Below are 25,734 nucleotides of genomic sequence, written 5' to 3'. Positions count from 1 at the left end.
AATCCCCAGCCCCAAGATGTTTCCTTTTAAACATCTTTACATTTGCCTTGTGTGAGAGTCGGTCAGTGTGTGGCGGTCAGAGGTCGAGTGAGAGCTTGTTCTCTCCTGCCATCCTGTGGGAACTGTTGTTCAAACTCAGGTTATCAGGGATGCTGGTAATTGCCTCTCCTCACCGAGGCATGTTGACAGTCCCGTGCTAGAGAATCTCAGTAACCTACGAAATGGTCCTAAACACATTATACCCCATACTTACTCAACCTGGGATCGACACCTCAGCCTTGACAATTACAAAAATGAAAATACCGGTCAAGTCTAAAATGCTGGTGATTCTCTAGGACCCACAGGATCAAATATTCAGGCAAGATTTATTTAATTTATTTACATATTCACTTAACCAAGATCTCACTACGTAGTCCTGGAACTCACTCTGTAGACCGGACTGACTTCGAACTACCTGTCTCGGCCTCCCAATACCCAGCTAAGATTTCTTAGCCTAGCAAAGGCACAGCTATCCCCAGAGTATACAAACTTGCCTATCTATGATTAATGGTAAAATTATGTTTTTTAATTTTAGTTCATTTCTTATTTGTGTTGTAAGCATCTGTATGCTTGAGAAGGTTAAAGGTCAGCCTCAGGTGCTTCTTACCTTTTTGAAAAAAATCATTTTCAAGTGCATGCACTGTGCCTGTGTGGGTAGGTGCGTGAGGGTGTCAGAGACCCAGGTCTGGAGTTACAGGCAGTCTGAGGTGCAAGAGGTGCTGAAACCAAGTTCAAGTTCCTGCCAGGAGCTGTCAGGACACTTGCCGGCCATGCTGTGGCTCTCGTTCCCTCCCAGCCCCCTTTGTGAGATGGTCTCTCGCTGGGCTCACCAACTAAGGCAGGCAGGCTAGTCGGTGAGCCCCAGAGACCTGCCCGTCCCACCCCCCAGCACTGGGATCACAGTGGCACATCACCATGCCCATGCATGGGTGCTGCATGTGAAACTCGAGAGCCTCAGAACTTCCAGAATACTGTCCAGCGCTCTTTAGCCTGCGGAACTGTTTTTCAAATACTTAGGGTTTGTCAGTAAATGTCTTTTTTCTTCACCTCGTACGTATTTGTTCGTTTTAGGTTAGATCTGTATCTCAGGCTGGCCTCAACCTTGACAGCTGAGGATGGCTAAGTTCCCCAGCCTCCTTGTCTCTACTTCCCAAGCGCAGAAACTGTAGGCGTGTCGCACACCAGGTTAAGTGTGTCATGTGTACACTGACTTTAGCTGAGTGACTGGGGTCACGTGGAGAGGAGCTCCAAGTGAGAACCACTAAACAGCTTACTCTAAAGACTGTAGAGACCTCCCTGCTTCTGAGCAACTTCACAACAGTTCGGCTGGACCTCAGGCCTGAGGGCCAACTGCACAGGATCTAAGCCTGGCCAGTGCCTTCATTCCTACCTATGCTGTGCCAGGGCACCTACAGGGGCCTCTCACAGGGATGTTCATCACCACACACTGCTACGGCAGCCTGAGGCACTAGAGCAGAGCGCTTCCTCTGAGGTAATGAATAGTGCAGCGCCACCGGACAGAGGGCAGGGCAGAGATGGAAAGCTGACAGAGCCAGCACAGGCCTTCCTGGGCTGCTGCTTCCAAAACTAAAGGCCCAGAAACCAACTCCTCTCACCAACTCTGGCTCTCTGAGAGCTCTGCAGACCCAACTCACCAGAGCTCTGGGCCAACAAGAAAGCCATAGAGAACCGTAACATAGAACAGGTCTTAATTGTTGGTGGCACGGCTGCTAGCCCTTCTCTGTTGCATGCATCCCTGCATGGGTGCCTCATCTCATTCATGGAGTGTAGCTGTTTCTGAACTAGGAGTGTTTGAGACCCTCTTCCCGATCCTTAGTGAAGCACCAAGCTGCTAGCAGGGTGGTAGGAGGGTGTGGTGCGACAGAACGGCTTTGCTTTTACTGTTCCCAGATGTATCAATCTCCAAACGGGCAAAGACACCATGGGGCTGTAATGGAACTTTACCTCCGTAGGGTTGAGGACAATCCACATAGACCCTCCCACAAAGCACACTATCTGTATATATTAGGTTAAGAAAATACCAAAAAAAAAAAAAAAAAAAAAAGAGAGAGAGAGAGAGAACTCTGCACACAGTCTTAGTGGTTCATAATTTCTAGGGGAGCTTCTGGTGAACGATCCTGATCCTCGGCCTGGCTCCTAACGCCCAGGAAGGCAGCAGTTTTCCGTGCAGGAGTAGTGAGCACACCTGACCACAGGGCCATTCCCACTCTCCACCAGAGGAAGCAAGGCTGCTCGTGGTGAAGGAGTTCCTCCTGAATTGTCACGGTGTGCCAAGCCATAGTCTACGGCTGCTCTTTGTCCCGCTCCGGTACCTTACACAGGAGATCCTAAGAGGTGACATATACCCTGGTCCTCACAACTGGCAGGGACTGAGGAGGAGCCCTTGCTGGGGAGGACCTTCTCGGTACACAGCTGCACACTGATCAGCAAAGTCTGTGCTGGAGAGAGATCTCCAGCTGTGCCTGTTTGTAAGACAGAGGACGGCTTCCTGAGCTGTGAGCAGGAGGCCTGTTTTCTCCACAGAGGAAAGTCTCAGGAATTGAGCAGGGCAGAAGACCCACGAGGTATTTGGTTCGATGTTAGTCGGTTTTTCCTTCAGCCTCCTGATACAGTGAGGAAACCAAGGTCAAAGGCAGCAAGTACGGATAGCTCAGTCTCGGCGCAGTTTGTCCTTCTTGGTCACGCTGTGCCATTTCCCAGGTCGGGCTGACAGACAGTTTTTTTCTTAATCGGATATAACAATCAAGAAAAGCCAAAACATTTCAGACATTCATACAGTCCAGAGAATGCAAACATTTGAGCAAAGCAGTCATGCTGACGTCTCAAGGCAACAGCGGAGGTGGGAACTAAGAGCAGTGAGCACAGAATCTCAGACGCCAGAGTCACCAGATGCCTGAAGAGCGGTGGTGCTTCCAGTTCACCCTGGCTTCGGGAAGAGCAGCAACTTCTCGGAAACCTCACTGGCAGAGGCAGCTTTTCAAGAGCAAAAGCTTCCGTCTACACCCGCTGCATTAGCAGCTTAAGTCCACTCTTGCTGGGAAGTAAACGGATTGCAAACAGGACACAAGAAGAGGCAAGGAGGGTGCTAAACAGGGGGCGGGGGGGTTGCGTGTGTGGTGGGGGAGCTCACTGTGGCAGCTGGGAAGGAGGCCAGCGGTGTGACGCTTACCAGGCTGCAGACAACTGTCCGGTCCTCATTATCCAGCAGAGCAGGAAGTAGATCCTTGTCTGTGTGTTCTGACCTGGCGGTTTCTCCGATGCCTGCTGTGGTAGGCACTAAGCCAAGGGCTGGTTGTTTAAGGCCATAAGACAATACCAATGAAGTGTGACTGACTACTGGGGTTTGTCATTCATCCACCACAGGTGCTGACAGTAGAAAGGGTCCTCTTAGGAGCGCACAGGTATACGTCCCAGGACGGCGTGCTAACCATCATGAGAACTGGCTTTAAAGACAGGTCCAGAGTTTGACATTTTTTTTTTGTCTTGTAGTCCAGAATTCCTCAAACAAATGCTACAACAGGGATACAAATTTTCAACATATTTTATTGACTCAGGGGTCAAAAATGGCAGCATTTGGTCAGTTATGAAAGGCACCTCATTGAAAAATATATCACAGTGTTGTCGGGCAATCCCAGTCCCAGGATTTGAGGGTGAGAAGGACAATCTTTGGATGACTTAGCTTAAGACATGTTAGCTTGTTCCCTAACCCCTTCACTGTAGAGGACCGAACCCAGGGCTTTCCAGTGCCAGGCACACACGCTGAGCTACATTCCTAGGCCTCGTTCAGTTATTTAAAGGGTCCCATGGATGATGAAGGCAAGGCTGTAAGACTCTCGTGAGCTGGGTGGCTGACAGCTCTGTCACCAGAGCAGGCAACTCTTAAGTCACAAGTGTGGGATCCGTCTCCCCCTGCGCCCCACGACCAGCACCCATTGGCTCACCCCCCATCTCTTCCATATACGCAGGGGAGTCCTTATGGAATGGGGGCCACCGCTGGTCAACAGTCCCTCCTCTGCACAGGACACAGGCCCAGTCTGACTGCTGTGTCCTTGGCCTGGAGATCCATGAAGTTCTTATGTAGATGCTGAGGTCTCTTAGAGAGCATTAGCTTTATGGTCCAGAGGAAACGAGAGGCTGATTGCTTAAAAAGAACACCATGTCTCCTTATTTGCACCAATGCCCCCCAATCACAGTTTTTTAAAAAAATTAATCTTTTCCCTTGCTTATACTTGAAAAATTCTCACCTATGTGTAAAAAAAAAAAACAAACTTACTAATTATAACACTGCCACTGTTCCAAATGTTCCTTTTGAGCCCCTCCCCACCTCCCTCACCATCCATCATCCTTCCTTCCCATGTCCACCCTTTTCTCTTCTGCCCAGCACCTAAGAGCGGGGATCACACGGCGGGGAGATGAGCAGTGGTGCGGTCGCGCCTGGCCTTCTGCTACTAGGCTGAAATAGAGAGGAAACAAGAAAGAACAAAATGGGTTTTTAAAACAAACAAACATCAGGGAAGGCTGCCATGCAACCAGATGCATCAAATCCTGGACATTTCTCTGCCAGGTTTCTGAACGCTCTCATGCCCTGAGGCGACAACTCCGCAATTAAAGCAAAAATACAAACCCAACCACCACCAAGGAGCAGGTACCCCAGGATTTCCCAGCTCCTATCTGAAGCCCAAATGTCAACATGCATTTGGTGTATGTGCATACATAAACATATATGTATATATGTATGTATATGGACAGGTGGCAAATGTCTGTACAGGCACAGATCAGTCACATTTAATTAGCAACCACTCAGGGACCTGTACTTAGAGGTCAAGTGCCTACGGCTACTCTAGGTCAGGAAAAGTCAACTGCGGGATGCACAGAACCACCCCTTCCAGACAAAGATGGCATATTCCTGCAGCCCCAGAGGATAGTTTTGGTTTCACTCCTCTCCCTTGTCCATTCCCAGCAGTCACGTGCTTTCCAGAAACACACACAGCCAGACTGGGTTTCTCTTAAGAGCAGACAGAATTAGTTTAAAGCCAAGAAAACAAGACAGGGCAGTGGCAGCAGACACTTGGAGGCCAAAAGGGAGGCGAGATGGCCACGTACCCACGAGTTTCCATGTGGAGACAAGCCCTCCGACAGATTCAGACAGTAGGAGAGCCCAGGCCAGATGGGAGCCAAGCACTTTAGAGTCAGCAGGAGGTTATGCTGAGGCAGGCCGAATTATTTACGTCACTGACTTTCTAATGGCTTTTCCAGAGGCCGGAGGCTGAGGTCTCGTCACAGCAGCCCACTAATTTATCTGTCACAAAGCAACCAGAGACCAAAAGGCACAGCACAGACCATAGGACACTCATAATTATGGGAGCCAAGGTTACGAATAGAAACTTGTAATGACCATAGGTGGTCCTGTTTTGGGGTGATCTTTTCTTGGGGAGCCTGTGGCTACCCATCATGAAATAGGGGGTAAAGGGTTAAATTTGAAAGGGATACATCTGATTTGGGTTTATACCCTGTGTTTGAATAAATTTCTGATGGGAATGAATCCAAAGAGATTATCCCCAGTCACTGGCTCACCCCTGGAAACAGGCAAACAAAAACAAACTTCCCTAACTGGGTCTGTCTGGCCAGACGTTCAGAGACAACCTGAACCCCAGAGGACCTTCCACCTGGCATAATTCCTTGACAACAGCTCACTGAGTAACAGGAAGTCCCAGGTGGTCTGAACTTCACAGCACTGGGACGTGGATCCCAAGGACAGTCTAACCTCCTCACTGTCCCACGTGGACACCCTATCCTAGCAGCACCCGGACTCTGCAACGTCTTTTAAAGTCCATTTAAGGGGGAAAAATGATTCCTATGCACCCAATGACTTGTGGCTTTTTGTTTCCTGTCAAGAATGTGCATCAGGAACTGTGACACTGCCTGACTTCATGTGACCCTAGACTCGGGAGTCAGCTGCTTGTGGTAAAGTCATAACTGGGCTGCCTGGCAGAGGGTACTGAGCAGGTTTTTTTGGCCAAAAATAGAATTAAGAGTGTGGCAGAGAGAGAGAGAGAGAGAGAGAGAGAGAGAGAGAGAGAAGGAGTGCGGCTAATAACACAGGAGGGGTTAGGAAATCTATTAAAACATGTCTTGTTTAAAAAGTGTTATGAGGGGGTTGGGGATTTAGCTCAGTGGTAGAGTGCTTGCCTAGCAAGCACAAGGCCCTGGGTTTGGTCCCCAGCTCCGAAAAAAAAGAAAAGAAAAAAAAAAAGTGTTATGAGGCTGGACACAGTGGCACATGCCTTATTCCCAGCACTCAGGAGGCAGAGACAGGAGGATCTTATGAGTTTTAGACCAGCATGATCTATAAAGTTCCAGGACAGATGGGGACACACAGAAACCATCTCAAGAAAAAAGGAGTCATAATGATATCTGGTATCAAATACCCTGTGTGCTAATTTCTAAAACAATAAAAAGAAACGCAAACATCTGGTAAACAAGATTCAGAATGTGAGGGCCAGCACACACACCACACACATACAGATGAGCACTGCACATACGAGACACATCAAGTAAGTGCTTTTTAATCAGTACATTAGAAGGTGACCTTGCTGTCTGAGAAAGGAAGTTCCTTCTACCTACCTAACCATGACCACCCACCATTCCTTTCACAGAGAGGAAGAAAAGAGGCCCTTCAAACCCAACATTAGATAAACATGACCAAGTCTTTACATGTGGCTTTGGAGAAGGCTGCCAGGATGCTTGCAAACACCACGTCAGGGGTCTGGGACGCATCAATGGCGCAGTGAATGCCCCGTTTCCTGTAGTATTCCACAAGCGGAGTGGTCTGAGTGTGGTAGGCCTCCAGGCGGGTCTTCAAGGCTTTCTCGTTGTCATCTGACCTGCGGATCAGGGGCTCCCCAGTGATCTGAGAATGACAAGGAACAGAAGGAGGGATTGTTAGAGGGGACCACTCTGCCTGGGATGCTGCCTGGTTCCAAAGCCACTCAAGGCAAGAGAGTCAAGCTAGAGCTTCTCTAATGAAGAACTGTGCTAGACCAGAAGCAGAGGTCCCGAAGGAGAGATGCTCTCTATGTGCCCCGTGCTCAGGCCGCTCAACTTTGAGTTGGAAGACGGAAACAGGAAGCCCAAGCATATGAACACCTCCAGTCTTAGATGCTTGAATGTTTACCGTAATTACTGCAGCCCTACCCACTAATGTCCTAAAAGCAGCAAGTGTGAGGAGAAAGGACTCTGGTAGATTGGTCAATTTTGAAATTCGACCTGTATTTATAGACCCTGAACAACCTGAGTTTGTCTCTGCCACTGTTGCCTGCATGTTCTACAGCAGACCATGAAACTCCACGTAGTCAATGAACAGAGACCATGGAGGAGACCCAGGGCAGCAGTCATTGAATACCCCAAGGGCAGGGCATTCTGGAGCACAACAGTCAGCAAAGTTCTCTTCAGCGCCAGCTCCTGGAAACACTCTCCTGAGTAGCCAACTGCTTAGATGGCCATGATGCCAGGAAGGGACTGCTGTGACAGAGGACAAGCATAAAGCGACCAGGGAGACACTGTCCAGATTTCCCACCAGCCATCTTATTTACAAGACAGTGATACTTTCTGGTTAAGTAAAACCAACCAACCCATTCCTTCCCTTCCTGGGTTTACATACATCATCTTTCATGGCCTCCTTTGGAGGGTTGAACTCCTCATGGTAGGACCGGCCACTCTTGGGGTGAATCAGCCTGCAAGACAGCAAATGATCATGAGTCAGGTTGCCTGGAAATGCCTCGGTACTCTAGGGGACTCTGGAATGACAAGCAAAGAGAAGTTGAATGGAAGACTTTAAATCTGCAGAGAACCCAGCTAGCACCTCACACCCACACCTCGGGAAACGACTGGCCTTCCAGCAGAGGACCGCTACTGCTACCTCTTGTTTAGGAACGTGCCGACCGAAGAGTGCTTGTCCAAGCATGAGGCAAACGCTGGTGCACCCGCCCATCCGGGTCGTGGAAGGACTCTGACGTCAGTACACAAGCCTCCACTCTAGTCACACTAAACAAGTTCGTAGTTGCAACGAGATCTTACGCTGAACCCATCTGTTTACAAAGTGATGGACCAGTCTGCCACAGCAGCACTTAGCAGAAATCAACAGCTACAAGAAACATGGCAGTCCTCTGCAAGATCCGTACAGTGTTGGAGAACACAGGATAGAAATTAAGCCCGTCCTCTTCAGCTCCTCCTTTTAAGTGGAGACGGGGCTTGGTACATAACCTATGCCAGGCCTGACCTTCAGCTCCTGTGCTACAGCCTCACAGGATCACAAGCGCACTCCTGGCTGCACCGCTTTCTAATCTCACCAAACACATGAAAACATGTTAGAGATATGTGCACACCCCGTGACCACACGGATCAATGACAGCCGAGGTAAGACCAGGCAGTGTCGAGGCATTAGGGAAAGGACGCGTTAAGCCAGTCATGAAGATGGATGGACACAGTAGCTATGCCCATATCTCAGCTACCAGGGAAGCTAAGAGGAGGAAACACAGCTTGGGCAACACAGTCAGACTCTGGCTTAAAACAAAGAAGGAAGCTGTGTGTGGTTGCTGACGCCTATAATCCCAGAATTTGGGAAGACCAAGGTAGGAGAATTTCACTTGCCACTAAGCCTGATGACCTGAGCTCAGTTCCTGGGACCCTCACGGTACAGAGAACCGACTCCTGGCCTCCGCACGTGAGCTGTAGCATGCAGGTACACACCCCACACGCACCAGGCACAAATATAATAGAGACAGGGCGAGAGATGGCTCAGCAGCTAAGAACGCTTGCTGCCCTTCTAGAGAACCTGAGTTTGGTTTCCAGTACCCATACTGGGCAGTTCACAACTACCCTGTGACTCTCTAGTGCCAGGATCAGACACTTTTCCCACGTGTGGTCACCTGCACTCGTGCACACTTACATGCATAAGGACACGCGCACGCGTGCGCACACACAATTAAAAATGAAAAAAATCCTAAGAAGAAAAAAATCGAACAAAACCAGTGAACCAAGTCAGAAGCAGGCCGTCTTCATTTGGTGCTGAGAATGTGGCGGGGGCTGCACCCACACTGACGCCTTCGAAGCAGCAAGCCATGCTCCCGACTGGGGATGGTCACAGAACGAATCTGGACACGCGAGAAGAGGAGGCAGGGCCACTGTGCACAGCAGCCAACGCTGAGCTCTGCACTTCCTCTGTTATTGCTGGGAGGCGTTTTTGTTTGTTTTTGAGATAAGGAATGTAAGATACGTAGCCCTCGCTGTCCTGGAACTTACTATGTAGACCAGGCTGGCCTCAAATTCAGGTGGAACCATGAACCTCTGCCTCCTCAGAGCGTGGACTAAAGTTGTGCCAGACCTGACAAGTTGTACTTTCTTAATTTCCCCTCTATTTAACTGAAAGCTTGTGTCCTCACGAGGGTCTGCTCAGGGCTTCCTTTTGGTGGGCCTGTCTCTTCTATGACTTCCTAGTGGCTCAGAGGTTGGGGAGAACATATTTTGTCTGTTATCTGGGAAGTTCTCTTTATACTGAAGTCCTAGCCATAAAATGTGATCCTGTGTTTTAATCACAACATATTTTGGGGGAGCTAAGAAGATCAATTACACTAGATAGGAAGGTAATGGCACGGCTGGGGTAGCCGCACAGAAAGCCAGCTGCAGTGAGGCTGCTCTGGGATGCAGGCTGCTGACGGCACCACTTATGGCGGAGAGTTGGGTCCTCCACTATGTGAGGCCTGCAAAGCCTTCTCTGGTGTTTCCATTCAGAAACAGCATCCAGGAGGATTCGGGGGACAGGGAGAGCACAGGGGGCATCTAACAGCCAGGCTGCAACAAACACAGCTCTTTCCTCTGTATCCCTAGGCTGCCACTCAAAAAACCAGCCAGATTCCCCCAGCCCTCTGATTACACACACTACCCTATTCTTTAGCCATTTAGAAACACCATTGTTAAGAACACAAGGCATATACCCATGAAGAAAACCAAAGGTAAATGAAAGGAAGCCTAACCACCCAGTTCTCTAGACAGGCAAGACCACACATGGCACAACTGAAACAGTCCCATGGGCCACTGGGCCTGGTGGGCAGTGATCAGGCTGGGCTTCTACACCACTGTGTGACAGTCTAGAGCAGTGGCTCTCACTTTACTAATGCTGCAGCCCTTTAATACAGCTCCTCGTGTGGTGACCCCCAACCTTAAACGTATCTTTGTTGCTACTTCATAGCTGTAATTTTGCTACTTTTAGGAGTCATAATGTAGATACCTATGTTTCCTGATGGTCTTAGGTGATCCCTGTGAAGGGGTCATTCAACTCCCAAAGGGGCTGAGATCCACAGGTTCAGAACTGTGGTTTTAAACCCCTGTTCTTGGGGTTGGGGATTTAGCTCAGCGGTAGAGCGCTTGTTTAGCGAGCGCAAGGCCCTGGGTTCGGTCCCCAGCTCCGAAAAAAAGAAAAAACAAAAACAAACAAACAAATAAAAAAAACCCTGTTCTTTCATCCACAAAAGTGAGTTGCTACTGGACACCAGGACAGTGACACCAGAGAGCCAATTGGTAAGATAATTAAGAAGCCAAAGGGCCAACAGCAGACACGTGAAAAACAAGAACTCAGACCTCTGTGAACAGAGTCTCAGAAAACCAGAGTAATGACTGAAGGTCACCAGAGTCGAGGTCACAGCTCGCTCAGAAGACTGCTGTGGTGAAATCAAATCGTTGTCAAGTCCTCAGCTCCCGACTCGTCTTCCTCCCATCAGCAAGGCAGAGAGTGCGAGCCCTACCCACACAGCTGCTTCATAAGCCTGGACAGCTCCTCACTAGTCTGCTGTACCTGTGAGGCACAGGGTCTGCTGAAGAGGAGGAACACTCCCTCCTGCCTCCTCTCATCCTGCAGCTTGTTCTTGGGATTCTCACTCACTCTTTGCTTCCCCAGCCAGTCAGGAGTCTCCTTCAGGTCACGTGACTATGAGCAGCGCCCCCTCCCCCCAATTTATAGTTAGCACTGAGGGAGCATGTTACAATGGTGGTTTTGCCCCACTACCTCATGGCTCTAGATGGTGTGAAGACTCCCAAGCTCTGTGATGGACACTCCTCTAACCCATGCTTTCTTTCTTCCCAATGTCATTCATTCTGCCCCCCACCCCCCTGGGCCAACGAGTTTATCAGGGCTGCATCCTGAGCCCCTCTCCTAACCAACACTCATTCCCGCTGCTACTCCCTTCCGGAAAAGCATCACTCATTTAAGAAGGCTGAGTGGATGGCCTACCTCCCCTAGGCAGCCTTCTTCATCTGTCCCCAGACTCTCTTCTTCCTACTACAACAAACGGCCAGAATCACCCAAATTTCATACATGACACTGGGATCAGAAATAGGTACCACTGTACTATTCTCCGAGAGCTCATGAACTCACATCACAAGGCCCATATGAGATCAGTTAGTCAAAATTCTAGCATGGGCCAGGAGGGGTGCATGAGCTCCCTACTAAGGAGCTATGAAAGCCAGGGTATGGCCTCTGGTAGGTTGAACACATTCCAGTGGATGACCCCAGATCTATAAATCTATTAGCAGCACAAATTGGTGGGTCATTATTGAAAGGAGTAGAGCGGGGCTGGAGAGATGGCTCAGTGGTTAAGAGCACTGACTGCTCTTCCAGAGGTCCTGAGTTCAATTCCCAGCAACCACATGGTGGCTCACAACCATCTGTAATGGGATCCGATGCCCTCTTCTGGTGTGTCTGAAGACAGTGTACTCATATACATAAAATAAATACATCCTAAAAAGGGAGGGGGGCAGAGGGTTTGCTTATAAGGCTAGTGGGAGGAATGGGGGATATATATGATCAAAATGTATGAAATCCACAAGGAATGAATGAAGAATATATTAAGAAACATGCCTAGACCGAGATGTGACTCTGAATCCCGCGCTCCTCTCTCCACACCCCTTCCCATGCCACTGTGACAGTGCACATTGATGCACAAGATCCAGACACCTAGAAACAGTACTGAGCTTCTGCCCCACAAAGGTGGGGAAGCAAAGGGACCCTTCAGGGGCACACACCTTCCCGTGATTCTCCGGATCAGCAGGGAGTCCTGGATGCTGAACTCGATGACTGAATCGAGCTTCTCTTTCCTCTTATCCATGAGGTCATCAAGCTGTAAAAGATCAGACCCATCTCCTCAGAGCCATTAAGACAACGGGCCGGCCGGCACTGGCCTTCACGCGACAGTGACACAGACACTACCTACCATTTCAGCCTGCTTCACAGTCCGAGGGAAGCCATCTAGAAGAAAGCCATTTTTGCAGGAAGGAGTCTCCAAATTCTTCTCAATGAGCTCCACGACCATTTCATCACTCACCTGAAGAAGAGAGGTTTGGGGTTCAAATCTGCCCAGTGGGCGATGCACCTCAAGCCCTAGGTCAAAGTGTTAGTGTATAATGACTTGGTCTTGAAGAGCAAGTCAGCGTGGCCACACAGAAGCCAAAGCAGAGTACATGCCGGGGCCTCCACTTCGCTTTGGATCTTAACTATACAAGCTCACTGCGTTGAGGGCTGGATCTCCAATACTGTATTTTAAACTTCATTTATTGGTATGCACATAGGAGGGGTAGGGAAGGCACACACCACGGTTTGTGGGGGGCCTCCTCACCTTCCACCTTTGCATGGCTCAGCACTGAGCTCAGGCCACAAGGCTTGAGCAGAACACACTTTCACTGCTGGGCCATCTTTGTTAACTCTCTCTCTCTCTGCCTCTCTAGGGTGCACAGCTTTGCTCTGCCACATCTTCCTTCCACAGCGCTGCCACACAGGCCCAGAAGTACTGCAACTGAGCTAAAACAGCTCTCTCCTCTTCAGCTGGCTTCTCTGAGGTATTTATCACAGTAAAGCAGAGCTGACCAGTACAGGCTGCATCCGCGCTACTCCCTCACTTCCACAGTTCTGAAGTGGCCACAGACGTGTCTCTCCCCTTGCAACTCTATCGGGTTTTTTTTTTTTTTTTTTTTTTTTTTTCCCCCAGAGCTGGGGACCGAACCCAGGGCCTTGCACTTGCTAGGCAAGCGCTCTACCACTGAGCTAAATCCCCAACCCCTCCCCTTGTAACTCTAATGTTTTAGTAAACCTGGTAAGGGACGAGGGATCCATAGCCTGTTGTCAGCAACAAGCTGCCCTCAAGATGATGAGGGTACCCGGGAGTAAAATCACCCGAGAAACAGAAGAGAATGATTTCACCAGGATGTGGGCAAGTACCAACCTTCCCTGATTTACAAGTTCATCAGACTAACGGGATCACATGGACATGTGGATTTGATATTTATCGGGACTGTCAAAGACTGAGGAAGAATTGCACTGGGTTGGCAATATCGGAGCAGAAACAAGGAAATGAGAAGCCACAACGTAGTCCAAGCCTCTACCAAAATCCCACAAACACGTCTCCTAGCATTAGAAAAACTTCCCCACGGAGCCTTCAGAGAAGAGTTCCCACCCGTGTTACTCAGTAAACGCTGCCAGCCTTGGCAACTAAAGCTTTCCTCTTTAGGAGCAGCTCTGAACTTGGGGACAAAGTGCAGTCTGCATCTGTAGGCAGAGATAAACAACATCCCAATTTCCTCTCACACACAACTTTCTGCCAAAACCCACAGTCCAAATTATCTATCATCCTGGTTTGATTCATGGCCTCACTGACATCAAGGGGGAAGCTAGAAAGCGGTATCTGAACAGACAAATGTGGCATCACCCAGTACTGCTCTGCTATCTCCAGGCCTAACGGGAGGTAAATTTGGAAGATTAAAAACGAACTTCAGATTCCAGCCAAGCAACATACACAGAAACAAGGGACCAGAGAAACCAGGTGTGGTGGTCATGCCTGCACTCTCAGCACGGGAGGCTGAGTTAGAGGCCAGCCTGGGCTACAGAGAAAGTGCCAGACCAATCAAAGACACACGCCGACAATAGGCAATGAGACGGCTTCAGGCCCGTTACCAAAGCCTGAAGACCCGAGCTTGAACTCAGAGTACATGGTGGAAGGAAGGAGAGAACTGATCCCCAAAAGGTGGGCCAGGCAAACGCACACACGGACAGAGTGTAATTTAGAAAAGTAGGGGGGCTGGGGATTTAGCTCAGTGGTTAGAGCGCTTACCTAGGAAGCGCAAGGCCCTGGGTTCGGTCCCCAGCTCCGAAAAAAAGAACCAAAAAAAAAAAAAAGAAAAGTAGACACAAGAACAAAGAACAAAGCAAAGGGTTTGAGAGACTGCCGTGTGGCTCAGTGCTCCAGCCTACCCGGGTTCAAGAACAAAACGACTTCTGAAAGTGTTACCAGACGTCAGGTTCCGGAATAAATGTTAGAAGCAAGATCTGGCCACAAGCAAACATTTGTTAGTTCACTGTGTTTGTCAAATCAGGCCGGTTATTGGGTTATACATAAGATTACTTCTCCATACCCCCAAAGAAACTCCCTCGTTAGAAGTACAGAGCAGTGAGCCTCAAGAGAGCTTTGAAAACATTTCTGCCGTCTCCTGAGTCTTCTTCTGCATACATGCCCAAGTCCTGCTTAGGAACAGCAGTTTCAATTTGTAATGTTCAGTCTGGGCAAATTATTAAATGCATCAGTACAAAGTATCTTCAAGAATTCTGTCAACCCATGGGAGGAGCTGGCGAAAGAAAAGGGGGGAAATGATGTAATTATAGATGTGTTTACGTACACATATATATTGTTTGTTTTGAGAGAAGGTCTCACTGTATAGCCCTGGCTGACCTCGAACTCAAATTCAGACAACTGCCTGCTTGTTTCTCAGTGATGGGGATTAAAGGTGTGGGCCACCGTGTCTGGCTGGCAAACACACGCACTCGTGCATGAGCACCTATTTAAGAATTTATTATTTCGGGGCTGGGGATTTAGCTCAGTGGTAGAGCGCTTACCTAGGAAGCGCAAGGCCCTGGGTTCGGTCCCCAGTTCCGAAAAAAAGAACCAAAAAAAAAAAAAGAATTTATTATTTCATGTGTCTGCACGCATGTCTGTGCACTATGTGCAGGCCTGGTGTCTGCTGAGGTCAGAAGAGAATGTCGGATCTCCTGGGACTGAAGTTACAGGTACTTGTGAGCTGCTATGTGGATGCTGGCAATCAAACCCAGATCCTCTGATAGAGCAGTCAGTGCCCTTTGCTACCGAGCCATCCATCTCTCTAGCCCTTGTAATTATATTTTATTAAATAAATAATAAAGAAAGAGTAATATGAACAGGGCTGGGAAGACGGCTGTGAAAAGTGCTTGCCCGTGCACACAAAATAACAAAACGATACAAGTTCGTTCTGAGGAAATCCTAAACCCAGACTAAAGCGAACCCTGTGCTGTGTTCAAGGCTCCTATTACTGCCCATCTGTAGAGACAGAAGACTCTCTGTGATGGCAGAAGTGTTCTGCGTCCGCACAGGCTGGTAAAGTCTTCAAGTGTGTCTGTGATGAATGAGGAGGCGAATGTCTAACCGAGCCAAAGCCAAGCAGCCACCGCGGCTGGGGGCTCCACGCGGGACCCGGGAGAAGGAAAATCAGCAATCCCAGTTTGGCCAGACCTACCAGTTTTCCGGCATCCATTGTCGCCTTCAGCTTTTTCCCCAGCTCCGAGCCTGAAGCTACCATCGCTCTCAGCATGTCCCCAGTGGCCAAGTGACAGACACAGAAATTCTCAGCCAATTTGGGTGCCTGTGGGGGCCAAAGACAAAAACCAAGAGGGCGTTAAGGCCGTGGGCCCTGGCATTTCCTGGCTGTGTGAACTGCGTCCAATGTCTACTTCCTTGCCTCTAGCAGGGATGAAACATCTTACCTTTCATTCCAGCGCAAAGCACTGGCAGGGTTATTGTGCGAATTACAGGATTACGTGATAGTGCGTGTAAAGGACTTGGCACGCAGGAAGCTGTCACAAACACTAGCTGTTCCCACTAACCACACCACTGCAACACAAGTTACGTGCCCTGTAATAACCGACAACGAACTCAGCAGCCACGCAATACTCCACGTGCCTGCCTGTACTTAGGACAGACCATTTTATACAGGGCGTGGACCAGGGCCTGGCTGAGTATCCGCCACAGGGGGAGTTTGTTACTGCGCTGTGCTGTGGCCAGGCAGCTGGGGGAGGCAAGGCGGAGCTGCTGAGGTATCTTGGCTACGCCACTTGCCTTCTCACAGACCCAGAGCACTTTCCACATCTGTTTAACATGAAGAACACGATCCACTCAGAAAGGGGCTGTGGCACGGAGACGGGGTCTTACGTCTGTTTTAGAAGGGGCTCTAGTTTGTTTTGTGACCAGGTTTTACTACGTAGCTCAGGCTGGCCCCATGAGCTCTTCCCCCTCCCTCCTGAGTGGCTTCAACTACAGACAGGTGTCTGCCCCAGCAGGCTCAATACGGCCATTTAGCGAAGAGCGTGAGCTTGAGTCAGACTCTCCAATACCTCACGTGTGACTTGCGGAGTTAACTTTTCCATCCTGGGCTTTAAATCTCTAAGAAGGAGAGGGAAATAACCGCGCACCACCTATCCCATACGGACTCTGTTGGACTAGCGCAGGCAAAGTGTAGTGTGCAAATCCTCACTGAGCACTAGCTGTCTCGGCAGTGGCCGCCACAGTTCAACTTGTTCAGATGGAAAGGTGGTATTCGTTTATGCCTCTTACATGAACCCTGAAGTCAAGGAGATGAAGGGATAGGAGACACAGACCCCAAAGCTCGTAGGCTGTGCTGTAATACACGAAGCTTGGTGGTGAGGCGCACGCGCACGCGCGCGCGCACACGGCCCCCCCATCGCCACACATTAGATTTCTCCACGATATTGTCAAACGAACACACATGCGCACTCAGAGCCTGGTGTGGTTTAAACGGAAAAAGGTCTCAGATACTGTGGATCTGTTCTGTACTCACAGGCGCCGGCCTTTCATTCGGTGGTTTACAGAGGTAGTTAAGTAGCTGGCATCCCTGTTTAAACTGGGTGTTTCCTTGGTGTGCGACATAAAACAATTGACGGGGCTTGTGCAGGAAATTCTGGTTTGTGATTCACAGATCGAGGTGAAGAAATCACCTCTTAGGGGATGGAGCCCAGTGAGATGGGTTTAGAGACAGCACCCGTGAAAATGAACGTCCTGCACTGTGGACACACACCCAGGGAATGGACCTTCCTACCAATCTACGCTGTGTTTATTAAAATTAACTTGGGCGGATAGGTCACAGAAGCCAGGGTTAAACACCAGAGAGAAAAGCTGGTCTGGTAACTCAAGTGTTCAGGGGTGTGTCCCCCCCACACCCCCCATAGGCTGCTCAGTCACTTCCGGGTGACTCTAGAGCTGCGACCACACACACACACACACACACACACACACACACACACACACCCCATAGCCAGGTGCAAGACTCCGCCTTCGTTTACCCCTGGTCATGTGGGAGCACACATCCGCCCCGCCCCACCCTGCCCTGCCCCGCCCCGCCCCGCCCAGACTGTAAAGAATATGGATGGGCTGGAATCCTGTCTAAGGCACTCAGTTGCTGTGTGCTATCGGGAGAGACAGCACAGGTGGAAAACCACTTGCTTTCTAAGTACAACAACCTGAACTCTAACTCCAGAACCCACGAACAACAAGCTGGTTGTGGTGATGTGCGCTTATAATCCCGGCACTGGGGAGTCAGACAGAGGGAACTCTGGGACTCACTGGCCGGCTAGTCTGACCTATGTGATGAGCACCAGGCCAGCGAGTGATCCTGCTTGGAAAAAAAAAGGATGTCCTCTGAGCTATCTCATCATTTTGCCCAGAAAAATTTAAATATAACGTTAGCGCCATGTTGACACAAATCATGTAATATGGAATTATACCGGGACAGAGGAAGTGGTTGGAAAGAAACAAGTATCACCGGACAGGTCAGGAGGAAATAGCTGCTAATATGGACTGGACAGTGTATGCAGCGAAGGGAAGTCTATGAAGGGGCTCCCTGGGAAGGGATCAGCCAAAGCAGAAATACAGCTCAGCTACAAGTGACTCCTGGCATACAGAAATGGAGGCCTACTGCTCTCAGAGCCTCTGATCTTCACAAGAAAAACGAGATGTGATTTCTTGTTTTTTTTTTTTTAATTTCTCAACTGAAAACATTCCATAGTCAACCCATTACTTGGAAGGCTGACAAAGAGAGGGAACAAACCAAATGTTTAAATGGGCTTTATAAACCACACTGGGCGAGCAACTAAGGGATGGAAAGTTTCTCTCTATAGATCTGTGATGCTCGCCTGGAGTCCCACGCTTAGGAAGCTGAGGAAGGAGCACAGTGAGTGTCGGGCCAGCCTGGGCTACCCGCTGAGACCAGGTCTCAAAAAAAAAGCAAGAGGGAGGGGACAAAGGAGGAGGGAAGAAAAGAGGTATTCCAGCTAAGAAATGAAAAAGGAGTAATAATCAGAACGGCACTATTTCGCCGCCCATAATTATTAATTGCTGGGCTTAGGCAACAGAGAGGAACAGCTCCTAACCCATCAAAGGCAAACAACATTGGAAATGTCCGACCGAAGGCCAGGCCGTGGCAGTGCCTGGGTAGCCAGGCCAAGAAACGGAATCTGATAAACTGGATGCAGTAAACAATATCTGCAGGAAATGGTAGAGGGGAAGAGGTTAAACACACCAAAGGAATATAACTGAAAGTTCCCAGAAAAGGGATGATATTCTCAGGACAAGGCAGCTTCTTCCACAAAGCATAAAGAAAGGGAAGAGGGCAGACGAGACAGCGCACCTACACCAAGCCTGCTGTCTCCGGTTCATCACGAGGAACCCACATGGTGGAAGGAGATGACTGGAGGTTGTTCTCTGGCCTCCATGTGTGCACTCAGGCACGCACACGCCCTTGTACGCATGCTGAATATCTTTTCTAAAGATTAAAAAAAAAAAAACCACCAGGAAGATTTAAAATTATGTGTGGGGCTGATAGAAATTTGAAAATTAACTATGAAAATTTGTTACAGTTTTAGGGGATACTGAACTTATGTATTTTTTTTTCTTTTTTTCGGAGCTGGGGACCGAACCCAGGGCCTTGTGCTTGCTAGGCAAGCGCTCTACCACTGAGCTAAATCCCCAACCCCCCCATGTATTTTTAAAAAGGTTTTGTTTTAGAGATACTAAAATATGTTATGGAACTGCTATGGTACCTGGAGCTCCTTTAACGTAATTTGTAGGGAGGGTGGATGGGAAAGCAATGGCTGCCACCAGCTGATGGCTACTGGGGCCTCTTAAACCACTCTTTTGCTTCTTGTGGTACTGAGGACTCCGCATAAGACCTCGATAGACCTCACACAGCTAGGTAAACAAACGGCCAGCAAACAGGTTCCCAGCCCTGCTTACTTGGCTCAGGCTGATTTCCGTCTCAGCCCAGATAGGACTTGAACCTGTGAGCCTCCTGTTTCAGCCTCCACAGTAGCTAAGCTTGCGCCTGCTCCCGTAGGTGTATTTAAAACTTACAATGGCTTTGTGTGGACTTTTGTCCAACACTATGAAGCTACAACTGCCAGTATTATTATGGCTCCTGATGTGGAGAGGGAGGCGGGCAGAGGTTAAGTGAGTGCTGGGTATTTGCTGAAGTCCCAGCTCTTAGTTTTGTGGTGGTGTCCTCGGACACAGGGTCTCGCTCTGCAGCTAGGCCAGCCTCCAAGTTTAGTTGGGCTGTCTTCCAACTTGGCCTTAGTCTCTTCAGTCTCCTCCTGCCTCAGACTCTGGGACTGCAGGCGGGCATGGGCTGCCATATTCATCCTGGAAGCCAAACTTCTAGTCACTGCAAAGCCTTCTTGGACCAACTTCCACTGGCCTCACACCATCTTTAATGAGCTCACTGCATAATGTCCTCTCAAGTCTGAATAAATCAGCTTGGTGCTGAATTACACCTGAGTCAGGGGTGGGGGGGGGCAGAGAGCTATGCTACTGAGTGGTCAATGTTCACCGTTAGCTGTCAAGTGCTCCACCACCAGCTAGGAATGTGTGGGTGCTCCCGACAGACAGGCCATAACCTTCCAATGTCATTGTAAGTTTTACATCTTCAGGTGGAAACACTGAGAAGTTCCAGGGCTTTCTACGCATGTAGACATCCACAGAGGCGGACTATAAAGCCCCCGCTGTAACCCTGGATGAGTTAGTCCCCATTTCGCTACTGAAACTGTCGACTTCAGTAACACTTAAAAGAAACAAAGTGTCACTGTCTATACTAAATAAACTCCAAGTCCAAGTTGTCCGCATTCAAGATTAATCATGGCTACACTATGCATTACCTGATAACCGAGCGTGACTGCAACTGGTACGAGAGGTGTCAGAATCACTGAGTATGAGGTACTGGTGAGACCTCACAAAAGAACCCCTAAGTTTACAGAGGGGAGGTACAGTGGTCCTTTGTGACCTACAGCCCAGGGGCAGAGGTAAAGTCAGAAGAAGAAATTAACTAAAGCCTTCTAGACCTCCTTTCTCCGGCCACCCCCACCCCCACCCTAATCGATTCGTATCACTCATCAAACTTCGTGGAGTGCCAGGAGTGAGATGATCATGTGCTTGTCAAGGCTTGAGAACTTGGCAAACAGCACGGGTGACGTGGGTCCACAGGTGAAGGAGCTTGCCACTAAGTCTGATGGCCCCAGTTAGATCCCTGAGCTCCACATAGTAGACAAAGAAAATGACTCTAGTAAGTTGTACTCTGACCTCCACGTATGCACCACGGCACGCATGTCCCTCTCTTTCTCTATGTCCCTGCACACACACCCTCTCTCACCCTATGTGTTAGAGAGGGAGGGAGGGAGATAGGGAGAGAGACGGGAGGTATCTTCAAAAACAATAAACTCAACAGGGCTAGGAAGAGGGAGGACAGTGCTTGGGAACCCAACCTTGAAGGAATTCCCTCTTCAGAGCAATATGATCACCAAGGTGGGGAGACAGGGGCGGGGGTGGATGGGTGCTGCCAAAGGCTGGGTAAGAAAGGGACACCAATAACCCACCACATGAGCTTGCAAACCCAAGATGGGAGCATGAATCTATGACCCAGATGTCAAGCAAGGCTCTGCGTGGGGCAGAAAGCAACTCCAACCCTCTGGAGGCACAAGCCTCTGTGAAACCAACTTTACTAACTGAAGTCACCGGACCTCTGGGCCTGTTTTCCTACCTGTTGACCCTGCATGTTAAGAGTCCTTAAATCGCTCAATTACAACCACCAGAGCCATCCTATGCTACTCCATGTGCACTCCCTGTCTCACTCACACCCCTCCATGATTCCTGCGGTTTATGAATACGATCTATTCATTCATCTCCAGCTTTCCGGTGAGCTGGAAAGGTTTTCTCCCATCCCCCCAACCCCCAACCCTGGTAGTTCACTCAGCTCATGCCTCTTGGCAGAACGCCTCGATCAGCACACGCCAGCCCCCACTCTGCCCCACGTGGAGACTTCTTAGTACCCCTAGTCATTAATCATTAAAAAGAAAAGTTTTACCCCCTTGTGTCTGGAAGTTATCCCTGACTCAGGGCAATTCGCTCTCAACTCCCAGGGCGTCTTGGTCACAAAGCTTTCTCCCACTCGGGCCTGTGATCTGGAGCTCGAGCCAGGAGAATCGCACTCTTTCACAATTTTCAAATAACACCCCCTGGATGCCCTAACACGACCCTGGGTTCTCCCGAGAACCCCAACCCAGCCTCCCCTTTACTGAGACTGGGACCCTCCCCTAAATACCCTGCCACAACTGGAGACACCGAGAGGGTCTCTGCAGGCCAGGGCTTACCACCCTGCTCCGGGGCGGGAAAGGAGCTTCCGGATCTCCGACCGCCCTGACCTTGCAGCTCCGCGGGCTCCGCCGCCGGGCACGGAACGGACACTCACCTGGGTCCCCTTGCCAGCCCCGGGAGGCCCCAGCAACACGGCCCGGATGCCCTTCGGATGCTCCGGTTCAGGAGCCAACGCGTTGGGAGCCATGTCTACCAAAGCTTCACTCCACCAGCCACCCGCACACCTCACAGGTCTAGCGTTTCCAGGCCAGCACACAGCCTACTCCGGGCTCGCACTGGTCATTCGCCGCGCCCGTCAACCCTCTCTACCCGCCCCCCGAACCTGATGGACACTTTCATCTACCAATCGTACGACGAGACTGAAAAATTCCTGTTTCTAATTGGACAGAATAGGGAACGAGGAAGAGGCGGGCCAACCTGGGAAGAGCTGGGCAATTGAGCGCGTGTGGCTCTGGGCTGGTGTATGGAGTGGGCGGGAAAACGAGAAGGAAGCCCGGAGCGGGTGGGAAGTTCTAGTTTGGCGTTTGACAGTTAATGACTCCAGAACCTCTGTTTGAGCCCTGTGAAATTGCCTGTGGGAGTGTAAGTGGGTAAATGTAAGTGGGTAAAAATCACTCTCTGGAAACAAATTGGCAACAATGTATCCTCTGGGCCAGTAATTCCACTTCCAGGAATTCAAAGGCATAACCAAGGAATATGTAATGATTTTCTGACAAAGATGTTGATTGCCTTATTAAAACTGAAATGTCCAACAATAAGATTGGTTAAATAAATTTCAACAAGTCTGTAGTCTGAGCTCCACCCCCAAAGACCCCTACTGAACAACACTGTTTAATCATAGGAGGAAATGCAGTTACAAGAAAGTCCAATTTACTGTGACCTTTATAAGTGCAGACCTCTGGTTAGGGGACCATCTTCCCTTTCTTTACAAAGCTGTATAATGAATTCTATAATAACCTGGTATGAAGACTTGTCACTTTAACTTATTGGGACGATCACATTTAAAGCTTGTCAAGGCTACAGCGATGAGTTCAAGGCGAGCCTGGGCAACTTAATGAGACTTTGTCCCAGAGTGAAAAGGAAGAGAGTTGGGGCTGGCTACGGTACAGAGACAGAAGTTTCTGGGCTCAATCCCCAGGACTGCGACCAAAATGCACATATGCACACGTACAAAACCTCCCTGACTTTGAAGCCAGCAGAAAGACAGTTTTTAATCCAGAGAGATGAACCTGTTTCGGACAAGGCAATGATGTCGCCAGCGATTTGGTGTGTTAAAGTTTCATCCCTGTCCCAAAGGAGCCTTTCTCAACCATAAGTGCAAATGTGATTAGGAAACCATTCTTGCTCCACAGGCACAGAGCGACCATTTTCTACATCCTGGTGTCAATCGGCTGCCTCTTCAGGCACTTTATCTCATGGACGTTAACAAGCTGGCTAGATGGCTCAGCTGGTAAAGACACTTGCCACCAAACTCTAAGGACCTGTGTTTGATTACTCAGACCCCTAAAAATGGAAGAAGAGAACCAGTTCCCACAGGTTGTCTGCTGACCTCCACATGTGTGCTTTTAGCACACATATCTGCACGTACATGTATGTTCATACAAAAAATATTAAATTAATAAATTCAAAGAAAAAGAAACTAACATTCTTCTTGCTCATCCTGGACTTTCATGGTTGGGCTCTCTTAGTGGCCTTGAAGGAAACGGGGCTTATTGACTCATTTTTAAGACAGGAAACTGAAGTAAGAGCTGGTCACTATATAGTTACATGGTCACAGCATTACAAGTAACACTGTGAAACAAGGGATGGGGCAACAACTCAGGCAATGGTGTCTAGCACTCAGGGATGGGGGCCCGAGTTCAGATCCCCCAGCACTCAGGGAATGCCAGCCATTGTTTATAATCCCAGCCCTGAAGAGGCAGATTGACAGATTCTTGGAGCTCATGGATCAGATAGCCTAGCCCAATGAGTGGGCTTCAGATACAATGGAAGTCCTGTGGAGAGAATCTCCTGTGTACTGTGTGGACGCATCACCTGCCAATAAAAAGCAGATGGTCTATTAGCAAAAGGCAGGAACTAGAGGGTGGGAGTTCTGGGAAAGAGATGGGAACTCTAGGAGATAGTTAGAGGTGGAAGATGCTTGGCGTAAACCCCGGGCTCATGAAACAGAGCCATGTGGTTGAACTTGGGATAGTTTAAATGAGTTGTTTAGAGTCATGAGCTAGTCAGGGAACAAGCTAAAGCTTATGGCCTAGGCATTTATTCAAACATTTATTCACAAATAGAGAAGTCTCTGAGGAGTTATTTGGGAACTGGGGTGCAGGTGGAAAAGCCCACGGTTATAAAAACCTTGTCTCAAAAAATGAGGTAGAGGGGCAGGAAAGATGATTCAGGGGTTAAGAGCATTTAGTGTTGGTTTGGCTCTGACCACCACATGGTAAGTCACAGCCATTTATAACTCTAGTTCCAGAGATCTGATGCTCTTTTCTGACCTTCGAAGGCACCAGGCACATGCACAGTGCACATACATACATGCAGACATATACTCACGCATATAAGGTAAAATAAATAATCTAAAAACAGAAGGTGGAGAGAAATAAGCAGAAGACACCCAATGTCAACCTCTGGCCTTCCCGCCAACGTGCATACACAGACACACACTCACCTGTGCACACACATACATGGTCAGGGATGAGAGAGACCAGAAGCCAGGTGTAGTAAGGCAGGACTATGATTCTAGCATTTGGGAAGTGGAGGAGGAAATTCAAGGCCATTTTGGGCCCTGCAACAAATTCAAGATTAGCCTGGGCTATAGGAGACCTGATCTCAAAAACAACAGCAAAACAAGCAAGCAACCCAAACAAAAGACTGGGGGTAATGAGCTAATACCCCAGAAAGCACAGGGCTTGTGGGAGCAAACACATTTTGTCTGAGAGAAACTTCTGGGTAGGCAAATGCCATTTTATCATTCCCTCTTACTGGTAATGATAAATCTCTGTTTTTATTCAGACCAGGCATGGGCTCCCTTAACCCCAGAATGGAAAGTAACTAAGATTACATATAAATATTACAAAATGTAAGATTTGTATTTTTAAAGATTTATTTATTTATTTTATGTATATGACTGCTTTATCTGCAGTCATAAGAGGACATCAGATCCCAGTATAGATGGTTATGGGCCACCATGTAGTTGCTGGGACTTGAACTCAGGACCTCTTCTAAGAGCAGACAATGCTCTTAACCACTGAGCTATCTCTCCAGCCCCTATTCATTTGACTATTTAATATATATATTATCTTTCTTTCTTTCTTTCTTTCTTTCTTTATTTATTTATTTATTTATTTATTTTAGAGATAGGGCCTCAAGGATCTCAGGCTGGCCTTTAACTGGCTATAAGCTGAGACTGACCTTGAACTCCTGATCCTCCTGTCTTTACCTCTAGAATCCTGGGACTGCAGGCTTATACTGCCATGTCTGTTTTTATCCACTGCTGGGGTTTGAACCCAGGGTTTCAGGTATGTTACCCAATCATCCTATCAACTGAATGACATTTCCAGCTCTAATATAAAATATTCTAGGCTTCGAGGAATAGTAAGAACCATAAGAAAAATCTCAAGAGAAGTCTCATTCATGTAGTTACCCAACTATTAATTTTTAACAATAACTGCTATTACTGGGTACTGTGGGCCAATTTGCATGTCTTTTTTTTTTTTCCTTTTCTATTTTTCGGGGCTGGCAATTTGCATGTCTTATCTCATCTAGTTCTCACAGCCACCTGTGCAAATGGTAGCTACATTATTACCAGCATTTTTTAAAAATTGGATTTTTTTTTTTCGGAGCTGAGGACCGAACCCAGGGCCTTGCGTTTGCTAGGCAAGCGCTCTACCACTGA

General features: G+C 48.7%; 1 protein-coding gene across 2 annotated transcripts; it reads right to left on the bottom strand.

Annotated features, from left to right (window-relative positions):
• Positions 1 to 3,585: 3,585 nt before the first annotated feature.
• Ak2 (adenylate kinase 2) lies at positions 3,586 to 22,092 on the bottom strand. Of its 2 annotated transcripts, NM_001033967.2 has the most exons (7): positions 21,937 to 22,092; positions 15,646 to 15,771; positions 12,324 to 12,434; positions 12,136 to 12,230; positions 7,721 to 7,793; positions 6,775 to 6,970; positions 3,586 to 4,513 (listed from the first exon to the last, which is right to left on the bottom strand). In NM_001033967.2, the coding sequence occupies exons 1-7, from the start codon at positions 22,027 to 22,029 to the stop codon at positions 4,509 to 4,511; spliced, it is 699 nt and encodes a 232-aa protein (NP_001029139.1). In that variant the 5' UTR covers positions 22,030 to 22,092; the 3' UTR covers positions 3,586 to 4,508. The 2 variants fall into 2 exon arrangements, with proteins under 2 accessions (NP_001029139.1, NP_112248.2); NM_030986.2 differs by lacking the exon at positions 3,586 to 4,513 and having other exon boundaries at positions 6,612 to 6,970.
• Positions 22,093 to 25,734: the final 3,642 nt, after the last annotated feature.

This window comes from Rattus norvegicus, chromosome 5, assembly GCF_021556685.1.
Source record: "Rattus norvegicus strain SHRSP/BbbUtx chromosome 5, alternate assembly SHRSP_T2T, whole genome shotgun sequence".
NCBI classification, from domain to species: domain Eukaryota; kingdom Metazoa; phylum Chordata; class Mammalia; order Rodentia; family Muridae; genus Rattus; species Rattus norvegicus.
Note: the sequence above shows the minus strand (reverse complement) of the source record. Positions and strands in the feature narration are given on the sequence as shown.

Coding starts and splice junctions, on each gene's coding strand:
- Ak2 (NM_030986.2), bottom strand. CDS start 22,029: ATGGCTCCCAACGCGTTGGCTCCTGAACCGGAGCATCCGAAGGGCATC. Junction 15,772..21,936: donor GGGCTGGCAAGGGGACCCAG/GTGAGTGTCCGT, acceptor TGGCCCCCACAG/GCACCCAAATTGGCTGAGAA. Junction 12,231..12,323: donor CTGTGAAGCAGGCTGAAATG/GTAGGTAGTGTC, acceptor GATCTTTTACAG/CTTGATGACCTCATGGATAA.